Source organism: Hylobates moloch, unplaced genomic scaffold (assembly GCF_009828535.3).
Source record: "Hylobates moloch isolate HMO894 unplaced genomic scaffold, HMol_V3 SCAFFOLD_20, whole genome shotgun sequence".
Classification (NCBI taxonomy): Eukaryota; Metazoa; Chordata; class Mammalia; order Primates; family Hylobatidae; genus Hylobates; species Hylobates moloch.
Genome location: NW_026652295.1, coordinates 10111026 through 10123240, shown reverse-complemented (window position 1 = coordinate 10123240; position 12215 = coordinate 10111026). Strand labels below are relative to the sequence as shown.

General features: G+C 41.5%; 1 protein-coding gene across 9 annotated transcripts in view; it reads left to right on the top strand.

Annotated features, from left to right (window-relative positions):
• The window catches only part of MAK (male germ cell associated kinase), a 61359-nt gene that overhangs the window by 46571 nt on the left and 2573 nt on the right, over positions 1–12215 (top strand). For 2 of the 9 annotated variants that reach the window (XM_058432619.1, XM_058432620.1), the window contains 2 exons: positions 3513–3644; positions 8753–8872. In XM_058432619.1, the coding sequence (XP_058288602.1) occupies positions 3513–3644; positions 8753–8872 (252 nt within the window). Of the gene's footprint in view, positions 1–1609; positions 1710–3512; positions 3645–5859; positions 5935–8752; positions 8873–12215 lie in introns of those variants that run through there. The other 7 variants (XR_009211389.1, XR_009211388.1, XM_032141097.2 and 4 more) reach the window with 7 other exon arrangements.

The following is a 12215-nucleotide window of genomic DNA, read 5'->3' as shown; positions in this document are numbered from 1 at the left end:
AAGCTTGTTTGGGAAGATGGGATGTGGCAAACAAGAGAAAAGGTTGAGACAGGATTGCCAGCAAAAGATGGATCTGTAGCACACTTCCCTGTGTACCTTTTAGGCAAACACAGAAATTTCAGTTCTAAGAATCCAGCTGGGGCTGGGCACAGTGGCTCACACCTGTAATCCCAGCACTTTGGGAGGCTGAGGTGGGCGGATCACCTGAGTTCAGGAGTTCGAGACCAGCCTGGCCAACACGGTGAAACCCCGTCTCTACTAAAAATACAAAAATTATCCAGATGTGGTGGTGGGCACCTGTAATCCCAGCTATGTGGGAGGGTGAGGCAGGAGAATTGCTTGAACCCAGGAGGCGGAGGTTGCAGTGAGCCGAGATGGCACCGCTGCACTTCAGCATGGGCAACAGAGCAAGACTCTTATCTAAAAAAAAAAAAAAGAAAAGAAAAAAAAAAGAATCCAGTTGCGACCGTCTCTTGCTGTTAGTACTTGGGGAAAGGAAAAAAAATGAAACCAAGCAGGGGGTTTAGAAATGAATGGGAAAGAAAACAGAAGGCATAGTGGGTGTATAGGTTTAGCCACAGGTGTTGAATAAGTTGATATAAACTTACAGGGGGTGAATTGAGGCTTTAAGATTGCAGTCCTGTGCTGATTTGTAAGGAGGAAGATACTAACGTATTTGACAGGTTGAAGAAACTGGCATGAAGCCATCAAGGACAGAGCAAAAACTTTATAGCCCGGGGTATGTAGAGATCTAAATAGGTTAAATAGTTTTGTGTGTGTGTGTGTGTGTGTGTGAGAGAGAGAGAGAGAGAGAGAGAGACAGAGTTTCGCTCTTGTCGCCCAGGCTAGAGTGCAGTGGTGCGATCTTGGCTCACTGCAACCTCTGCCTCCCGGGTTCAAGTGATTCTCCTGCCTCACCCTCCTGAGTGAGTAGCTGGGATTACAGGCACCCGACACCACACCCGGCTAATTTTTGTATTTTTAGTAGAGATGGGTTTTGCCATGTTGGACAGGCTGGTCTCGAACTCCTGACCTCAAGTGATCCGCCCGCCTCAGCCTCCCAAAGTGCTGGGATTGCAGGCATGGGCCACTGCACCAGGCCTCATTAACTATTTTAATAAGATACTTGTAAATTCATTTGGCATATGCTACCAATAAGATACATATACACTTTCTCATTCTGTTTCTCTATCCAGACATACACAAACAAGACCCAGGTTTCTTCAGGCCCACTTCCCATGTCTCACTCTGGTGCCACAGAGCCTAAAAACGTGCTTACATCAACAACGACAAAAAATATTATAGGGCTGGTATAATATTATAAGATTGTGACATTGCACTCCAGCCTGGGTGACAGAGTGAGACTCCGTCTCAAAAAAAAAAAAAAAAAAATCTACTTTTGACCTTAAAGTCTGTATTTTTTCTTCCTCATGAGGAAATTTTCCTGACTATAGTTTCACCTACAGTTTGAAAACTGTTCTATTTGTGGCATTATGCTTTGATTCTTGAAAGTGAGAGAAAATAAGTTATTCTAACATTTTTGTATAGGAAGTTGTCATATCATGACACTCACAGAATGAGAAATCTTCCCGTATTTCTTGACAATCAGACTGTAAACATGGCAGGCCTCATTTCGGCTGCTTCATCTCAGACAGCTGTGAAGAGGAGCTTAGAAACGGAATGAAGCGTTTCAGCAGTGCTCCGAGCAGGTTTGTGTATAGAGGAGCAGGATCCCTCACAGAGGAGGAACTGGTAACACAGGAGGTGAAGGGGGGTGAGTGAGGGACTGAAGACCTTAAGAAGGTGGGAGAGGAGTTGGGGTCAAGACCAGGGTTGGGGCACACTTTTGATAGCAGCAGAAATCCTTGTGTTGTAATCTTTAGATACCTGTGTGTACATTTGGGTGTTGAAATCATGAGAGAGAGAGAGAGAGAGAGAAAAAAAAGAAATTCTGAGAGAGTTTTAATCTGACTGCAAAAGCAAGGATGGAAGAAAGTTTGAGAGAGTTTTAATCTGACTGCAAAAGCAAGGATGGAAGAAAGTTTCCAAAACATAGGTTCATGAGAGATACATTTCACTGTTTTTTTTTTTTAAATCAGTACATTTTGCCGAGCGCGGTGGCTCATGCCTGTAATCCCAGCACTTTGGGAGGCCAAGGTGGGTGGATCACGAGATCAAGAGATTGAGACCATCCTGGCCAACATGGTGAAATCCTGTCTCTACTAAAAATACAAAAATTAGCTGGGCGTGGTGGTGCGTGCCTGTAATCCCAGCTACTCAGGAGGCTGAGGCAGGAGAATTGCTTGAACCCGGGAGGCGGAGGTTGCAGTGAGCCGAGATCGCCCCACTGCACTCCAGCCTGGCAACAGAACAAGACGCTATCTCAAAAAGAAAAACAGAAAAAAAAACCAGTGCGCTTCACTGACTGAAATATTGCAAATCAGTATCTTCTTACTTACAGAAGTGAGTGGTAGGAAAGACTACCGCAAACTTTTGTCAAAGGATATTTATCCTTTGAGCCAAAGCACCTTGTTTTCATAGTTCTGCTTCCTAATGTGGTTTTCAAAAATTTATTTCAGGGTATCTGAGACCTGTTTGATCATTTCCTTTTTAACTAGAAATCTAACAAAGTCTGCAAATTACTTGGGATCACAAGTATGGCTATAATTGAGATTTAAAAAGTAAACTCAATTACAAAGAATTGTTTGGAATGTAAACTTGAGCCTTACTGTCACCTATTGGCATTTACGGTTTTGAAGATGACCCCTCTGGAGCTGGATGAAATTTAAAACTAGAATCAGGCTCAGTTCAGTCACCTGGAAAGACATTTACTGAGCACCTATTGTGAACCAGCAACTATGCAGAGGATAGAAACCTGAATAAGAAGCAATCTTTGGCCGGGTGTGGTGGCTCACGCCTGTAATCCCAGCACTTTGGGAGGCCAACGTGAACGGATCACTTGAGGCCAGGAGTTTGAGACCAGCGTGGCCACCATGGTGAAATCCCCTCTCTACTAAAAATACAAAAATTAGCCAAGCATGGTGGTGGGTGCCTGTAATCTCAGCTACTCGGGAGGCTGAGACACAAGAATCACTTGAACCTGGGAGGTGGAGGCTGCAGTGAGCCAAGATCACACCACGGCACTCCAGCCGGGACGACAGGGAGAGACCCTGTCTCAAAAAAAAAAAAAAAAAAACGTCGTGGTGTTGAAGAAAAATTTTTGTGCCATCTCAATTTTTACAAGACCCTTAGCAAGAACATCAAATGTTATTATTATATTGTAGAAAATATCTTCTGCTTATAAAGTACACTGTCAACATTCCCGGTGGTTGTGCTAAGGGCTTGGGATCATGTTAGGGTTCATCGGAAAGCAAGTATCTGCTACATTTTCACCTAGATTTATTTCCATTCTGTCCAAGGTATCTCTAGTCTTTGTTTGAATCTATTACATATGTTTCCTTTAAGTTTATGATCTGCTCTAACCTTTGAAGTGGCTGCCTTGTTCTTCTCAGGTGTGAATCCCAAGAACGTGTCCTTGATAGCCAGTGGAAAGGAAATAAACCCTCACACTTGGAGCAACCAGTTATTCCCCAAGTCACTGGGACCTGTCGGGGCAGAACTTGCTTTCAAAAGGAGCAATGCAGGTAACACAAGAATACAAAATGTACATGTATGGGGTTTTCCTTTATAGACGTCTACTTTTAAATATATTGCAGTGCTCTTCCAACCAAGATACATGTGCACTTGGGAAATACACAGAGGTTTTCCACTACACTCTGCCTGGGGGTAGCCCTGCTCTGCTGGAGCGGTCATGGAGTTGTAACACTGCCTCTTCAATAAAACTGTTTGCAGCTGGATAAGCATGGTGGCTCACACCTGTAATCCCAGCACTTTGGGAGGCAGAGGTGGGCAGGTCCCTTAAGCCTAGGAGATCAACCTGGCCAACGTGGCGGAACTGTGCCTCTATATTAAAAAGTACAATAATAAAAAAAAGGTTTTCCCACTAATTCTTGAATACAGATAGTTTTAAGGGAATTCTCAACCTCCATCTGAGTCTTTCATGAAATGGGTCTGCCCTAGCAAGGAGTCTCCATTCTTTAAAGACTTCTCATTGGCTACCATAGTGTGTTTTCTTTTTCCCCAAAATGTAAAAATATCTGGGGTGCCAATGAAATGGAAATCCTCATATGTTGATGTCACCGTTGAGAAAGTAAGTAACTTTGATTTGATGACTGAGGAACAGATCTTTTTTAAAGTCAGGGAGTCTTAACAGTTCTCAGCATTTAGAAAATTGAAGGAGGACCTACTTGAATTGTTAGCTGACTGGTAATTTAAAAAGTTTTTTTAATTTTTTTTTATGAGATCAGTATCTGAATTTTGGTCTGTAACATTGAAGATTGTTTGAAAAATAGAGTGGCAAAGCTATCACAAAACCCCTTTTGTTCCCAACTATTTGTATTAGCAAGATTTCTTAGTGCTTCTGTCTCCAAAAAGGAAGAAAAAAGAGAGAGAAAATAGCCCTGATGCTGTGATTCCAGCAATAAATATTCATTTGTTGATACATGAACTACTTGAAAATAGCCCCACCTTTCTCATTAAGAGATGCATTTGCAAAAAACTTAATTTTCATGTTTAGTAATCAAAATATATAATATTCAACTTTTTTGATTAACTATATACAATGAATCATTGTAATTATAACTAACTTGGTGCAGTATGTTAATATCCTTATGGTTACAAGAAATTTTTTAAAAAGTTTTAATTTACACATGTTTTAGAGTGACCAATTTTAGACTTTTAAGCCTAAGATTACATTTGGGTAAAATTTGGAAGCTGAAGTATAAATAAAAATGTAATTTTAAGGGAAAAAAGAATTAATGTGAAGTGTCCAAATGTGTCAAAAAGGAACTTGTTCATGTATTTTTATGTCAATATTGGAGGGCATAAAATCACTAATAGTTTTGGCCGGGCGCAGTGGCCCACTCCTGTAATCTCAGCACTTTGGGAGGCTGAGCTGGGCGAATCACAAGGTCCGGAGTTCGAGACCAGCCTGACCAACATGGTGAAACCCCCGTCTCTACTAAAAATACAAAAAAAAAAAAAAAATTAGCCGGGCATGGTGGCATGCGCCTATAAACCCAGCTGCTCAGGAGGCTGAGGCAGGACAATCGCTTGAACCCAGGAAGTGGAGGTTGCAGTGAGCCGAGATCATGCCACTGCACTCCAGCCTGGGCGACAGAGGGAGATTCTGTCTCAAAAAAAAAAAAAAAAAAAAAATCATTAATAGTTTTATTTTTTAAATGCCTATAGTTACAATATGTCAGAAACATCCTTTGCAACTGTTAAAGTTATGATTAAAAACTTTAAATATCAACTTAAAAGTATGTGAAGAGATATAGTTTGTTTTTTAATGTAAGTGATATTGGATCAAAAAACTTTGACAATTACCATTATAATAAGTGAGTAGTTTAGTGAGATATTCTGATGTGACATCAATACATTTCAACTTTTTACAAGTTTTCCAGATTCTTTAAAAACTCAGTTATCCATTTAATGTCGCTGAAGTGTCATACACTGCAGCACTATGATTTACTTATTTTTTCTTCAGATAATTAAAAATAATATTCACTGAACCAGCCAGTTACACAAATTCAATTAAATGACAGTAGAACAACTTTGAGTCTCAAGAGAATATACAGTTGCCATCAAATAAATGCTGTGACAACACATGGGGACATTTTTGCATTTTTAAGGGCTCTTTCTGGGTCTTTTCATTAATCATCTAATCCATTTTTTCTCTGCTTTTCCTATAACATTCTCCTTACTATTATTCTTTCTTTCCATCTGTCTTCTCTTTAGAAGAAAGCATAATTAAACCAATCGAAAAACTATCATGCAATGAAACTTTTCCTGAAAAATTAGAGGACCCACAAGGTAATTTCTGGGTGTCGGATGAATGCAATTTGTTCTTTGAATCTCTTGTCTAATTTTCTTCTCAACATTTGCCCCTAATCCTGACATAAAAGGCCAAGATGATCTGCTTTTAGAAGTCAGATCAGGACTAGGATAAAGAAAAGCATTCTGTCTCATCAAGAATATCTTCCTTAAGTAACTGAGATTTTAAGATGAATATGCTCTCAAAAAGTTCTGTGCGGTCTTCTTAAATTAATTATGGAAATTTATAGAGGAAATCAAGCAAATACTTCTAATGAAAAGAATTTCAAAAGAGTATTTTCTAATTTTGTGATCTATATTCCTGGAATTTTTTTTTCAAAGTTCTGAAACTCATTTCTTAAGCATGAACAACCACTTTTTTAAAAAGGTTAGACTTGGCGCGGTGGCTCACACCTGTAATCCCAGCACTTCAGGAGGCCGAGCCAGGCAGATCATGAGATGAAGAGATCGAGACCATCCTGGCCAACATGGTGAAACCCTGTCTCTACTAAAAATACAAAAATTAGCTGGGTATGGTGGCACGCACCTGTAGTCCCAGCTACTCAGGAGGCTGAGGCAGGACAATCGCTTGAACCCGGGAGGCGGAGGTTGCAGTGAGCCAAGATTGCACCACTGCACTGCAGCCTGGCAACAGAGCGAGACTCCATCTCAAATAAATAAATAAAAATTAAAAAAAAAAAAAAAGGTTAACTAGGTTAATAGAGATGGTAGATTTCCTAGGGATTCAGTGTCACTGGTTTCAACAGTGCTAACCACTGGCTCCAATCTGAAAATTCACAGCATACAAGGTACTTCAAATAATAAGCCAAAATAATTTAAGAAAACTTCATTTTGTGTTCTTTTTTTCCCTAACAACTTCTTCCTCCAATAAGAAGCATCATATAAGTGTTCAATGCATGAATCCTAGAGTCTGACATATCCCCATTTTGTCACTCACCAGCTTTTGCGGTTTGGGACAAGTTGTTTAAGCCAGCTTTCCCGTCCATAAAATGGACGAAATTTCCTTAGGTATTCTTACATAACCCTACCTGGAATTTTGTCACATGCTAAGCATTTAATAAGTGTTTGCTCTGCTGATGAGGATGAGAGCAAGAGACATGACTGAAGCTGCTAGCGAATGCAATCACTGCATTGAATTTCCTTCCAAAAATTTTTCTGAAGTAAAGAACTGATTAGTGTTTCAGAATGAGTTTCTGAGATGGGAAAAAGGTTAAAGTAGGCAGCTGAACTTATGCAAAATTCAGTAGGGTTAAACATGCATAGACTGAGAGCATGTGCTCACTGTATACAGTCCTTTAGGGGCTGATAACATAATATTGTGCTTTGACATTTGTTGCTTCAAGAGCAGACACCTGTTGAAGCCTGATATGCCATGAGAGACAACAGGGACACAGAGCCCAGCGGTGAGACGTGTAAACAGATAACACTATGGAGAAAACACTCTGTTTACTGAGCAGTGCTTTGAAACCACGAGGGTGATCAGAGCCCCGTTTCGCCTTCTAGAGATAAACCTGCATCCCTTCCTGCAGAGCTAGCGCCACCTATCGCTTCCGGTTGTCGTTTGTCTTCAGTCTGCTTCCTGCCAGTGCAGCAGCTCCTGCTGGATCTTGACATTCCAGTGGCCAGATCCCAGGGGCAGTGCTGGTCCTATCCGAGCTCTCTGCCTCATCTCCCATTCTTTTTTTCCACACTCAGTGTGGATTCTCTTGGATTTCCATACCCTGTTCCTCCTACCATCCACCTCTCTACCTGTTCTCTTCCTCCATGGGGTCCTTTTCTCTCCTGTCCCTTAATGCTGCTGTTCCTTGGGGGTCTACTCCAGGTCTCTGCACATTCGCAGTGCCTCTGAGCTGGCTCCTCCAAGCCCACAACTCTGTAACCACCACACCCTGATCATTACCAATCTCCACGCCTGCCCACTTGCCCTCTGCCTGCCACAACTTGAATGTCCTCTGGGTACCATGTCTTTCCCGCAATCCCGATTCTCCTCCTATGTTGCTACTCATGGACAATGCACCCATTCACCTGAGCTGCAAACTTAGGAGTTTATATTCCCCTCTTTCCCTACCACCTCCACCCCATGAACCTGCTTAGTTCCCTTCTTCACCCTCTGCCACTGTTGTGGTTCAGACCCTCATCCTCTCTCATTTCAGCTCTTAGCAGCGACTTCCTCACTGGTGTCGAGTTTAGATTTGTCCTCGTCAATGCATCCCTATGCTAACGCCAGATTGAGCATTCACCAATAGTGATGATGATGATGGTGATGATGATGATGGTGATGACAATGATGGCAATGATGCTAGCTGACGTTTAATGCGTACAGATTCTATGCCACGTGCTCTGAAAAGTCTCATCAATCCTTACAACAACACTACGAGAATAGGTCCACTTACAACCATTTTACAGAATGAAGACAGACACAGAGAGCACTTCAGAGATGGGGGCTTCGCAGCGGGAAATATACCCCCATGTGAAGTGGGGTCGTGAGAAAGCCTGGCGTGTTCAGGGTGAACTGAACACCCCTGGGCCTTGAGTTCAGACCCCAGCTCGGTCTCTTACTGTGAGAAGTTAGGCAAGTCACTCAACATCGGAGAGCCACACGATACGGATAATAATGTGATCTAAGCGGGCTGTTGGATGGATGAATAAGAATATCTGTAACAAGTGCAGCACAGTGCCTAGAACATAGTAGATGCTGAAAAATAGTATTTAGAAGTAATGGGGTAGTATTCAATGTTACTCTACTGTGCCTAAAATATTCACCTTCTGACTGTGAAACTTTATTATATGTCACTAGGAAATCTTGGAAGTTATGCTACTTACAATCAGTCAGGATATATTCCTTCCTTTCTCAAAAAAGAAGTGAAGTCAGCTGGCCAGAGGATCCACTTAGCACCTCTCAATGCAACGGCTTCAGGTAGGAACGACTTCAGATACAGTTTTCTAGATTCCTAGCAGAAAGGAACATTTTCCTTTTCAAGTTTATGCAGTCACTTTTCCCAAGCGAAGACTTTTAGTGAGCCTCACCTCATTAATGCATTTCTTTTTGTTTTTACCAAAATGTCCTATTTTTCTTCCAAAAATGTGGATTTGAGGGTCTAATAATTATAAGAAGAGCTACCTCTAATTAAGTGGTGACTGTCTGCCAGGCACAGTGTACAGGGCTTACTGAGATTATATCATTTAATCCTCATGATAACCTGATGATGTAGCTAGATCTCTTCTTTACAGATGATGAAATGTAGGTGAGGTAACTTACCTGAGGTCACACAGCTAGTGGAGCTGGGATAGAAACTCAACTTAATCCACTTCCAAAGAGTGTGCTGTGCTGCACAGAGAGATGTGAGAAAATGCCTTTTCCAGAGCTCTCTGCCCAGGACCTGGCACAGGGTGAAAGCTTAATAAATGCTGATACTCTATTTATCAATGAGTTAACAAGAAGTGTGTCTCTACAGTTCCATCTCAGGTCATAGAAATTAGCGGTGGCAGGACTTTCACACCCTGCCTTTTGCTTTGCAATAGTATTCGGCGGGGAAGGGTTTATCCCTCCACCCTCCAGCGTTATGCCTAACTGAGGTAAGCTTGCTCCCCAGTGGTGTGGCATGTGACCGCCACATGTGGGGGTACACATTTGAAATGGAGGGTGATGATTCTGTACTTAAGCCAATCAGATTTGACCATGAATGGTCTTCGAATCATTTTAATCTGAAATAGATATCCTTAGTGAAGCACCAAAAATAAACATTAAAGCAAATCATTAGAACTTTAATAAGATACCTAATTGTAGTTTAATTTATTTATTTTAATTCTTTTCTATAGAGAAAAAGCCTTGCTCTGTCACCCAAGCTGGAGTGCAGGGATGCAATCATGGTTCACTGCAGCCTCGAACTCCTGGGCTCAAGTGATCCTCCCGCCCCCGCCTTCTGAGTAGATGGGCCTACAGGCGCACACAACCGTGCCCAGCTAATTCAAAAAAATGTTTTTTGTAGGGACAGGGTCTTGCTATGTTGCCCAAGCTGGATCTTGACTCGTGGGCGCAAGCAATCCTCCCACCTTGGCCTCCCAAAACTCTGGGATTATAGGCATAAGCCACTATGCCCGGCCTGTAGTTTAATTTAAAAGTTGACTCTGAAAGTGTGCTCATAGCCTATCCTAACCACTATTGCATATTAAAACCCCTGATCAGATGTGCCAGTCTTTAAAGTTCACACTATTGGAGCTAAAAATGTATAAAGCCTGGACTTCTTTATTTTTTTATTTCTTGCCACTATAGAACTGCTTAAATAGTATTACAGTTACCTTATCTGTGAAAAGAATTGCTTCATTATCTTTTCACTGAAACAAAATAAGTAAACATTTTATATCAACAGTGATTTTTTATAAAGCCTCAAATATTTAAGCCAGCCTTATGAGCCATTCATTTATATGAAATATAAAATTTTATTTATTTATTTATTTATTTTGAGATGGAGTCTTGCTCTGTTGCCCAGGCTGGAGTACAGTGGTGTGATCTCAGCTCACTGCAACCTCCACCTCCCACGTTCAAACAATTCTCCTGCCTCAGCCTCCCAAGCAGCTGGGATTACAGGCATGCACCACCATGCCCAGCTAATTCTTTTTGTATTTTTAGTAGAGACGCAGTTTCACTGTGTTGGTCAGGCTGGTCTTGAACTCCTGACCTCAAATGATCCACCTGCTTCAGCCTCCCACAAGTGCTGGGATTACAGGCATGAACTATTGCACCCGGCCACATTTTATACTTTTAATATAAAAGCAGAAAATCACAATGTTTCAAATTATTTTGTTACCTAGGTATCTACTCTTATAAATCAAGAGTGGGTCTTTTAAAAAATATTTTTGTAAGATATTGAAGGCCTTTATATATTATTCTATCCAATTAGCGTGCATATTCCTGTTTTCATTTTTTTAAGTAAATGCTTTTTCTTAACTTTTTATTTCTTTACTCTGCTTATCAGATTTTTCTACAGATGGTGATAGGAGGAAAGGTAAAAAATGAAGTAAATATTAATCACTCTCAAGTGGTCAATGCAAATCCTTAGAAAAAACACTGTTCTGTAAGAGATGTGTCTTCCAGTCATGCCAGTTGGGTGACAGTTTCCCACAAGAAAATAAAACCAGGTCATTACCATATTTACTCAACTATTTCCCCCTTCTCGCATAGTCTCGTCTTTGCTCTTCTTTCTCCCCTTCAAGTTTTTTGTTTGTGTGTGTGTGTGTGTGTGTGTGTGTGTGTGTGTGTGTGTGTGTGTGTTTTGAGACGAAGTGTCGCTCTGTCACCAGGCTGGAGTGCAGTGGCGCAATCTCAGCTCCCTGCTGCAACCTCTGCCACCCGGGTTCAAGCGATTCTCCTGCCTCAGCCTCCCGAGTAGCTGGGACTACAGGTGCGTGCCACCATGCCCAGCTAATTTATGTATTGTTAGTAGAGAGGGGGCAGGATGATCTCGATCTCTTGACCTCATGATCTGCCTGCCTCGACCTCTCAAAGTGCTGGGATTATAGGCATGAGCCACCGCGCCTGGCCTTACCCTTCAAGTTTTGAGAGGGAAAATCAGTGTCTTCCTCCCCATGTAATCTCTCCTTCCCCTAATACTTCCTTATCCCCTGCCTTGAAACTAACAACAAGGACTTCGAGGAGTGACTTCTGTTCTACACAGCACCCTTCGGGATCACTTTAGAAGTGCGGGATCCTGTTTTAAGCACTCTGTGTACATTAACTCATTAATCCTACCAGGGCTGTATTCCAGGAGGTACTATTATGATCCGCATCTTACACAAGTTTTATATCTTGCTAAAAGTTATATCATAGTGGCATCAATTAAATCCATAACTAGAGGCAAACTTCTTTCCTTTAGCACAGATTTTCTACAAGAAGTTAAATGTCCTTGATAGGACAGATGCAGGTTTTAAACACAGAGCAAGCATTGCAAGGCTCACTATCCCGCTCTTGCAGGGCAGTGAGGTGTGGGGTGGTCCCACTAAGGCACAAAAGCATTTCTTGCCCTGCCACGAGATCTGGGCTCCTCTCAGCTGTTAGGTTCTTCACCAAAGGTACTTGAGTCCTAAAATTCTAGTATATCTAGGAAAGGAATCCTAAATCTCAGCACTACCCCCTTCTTAGCAAAATGATTCCCTCTTGAAAAAGTTTTACAAAATATTGTCCTGGACACAATTTCATTTAAAACCATTTAGGACTTGACTTAGGTGATGTCATGATCTGGAAAAAGGCTTCTCTTTTTGTT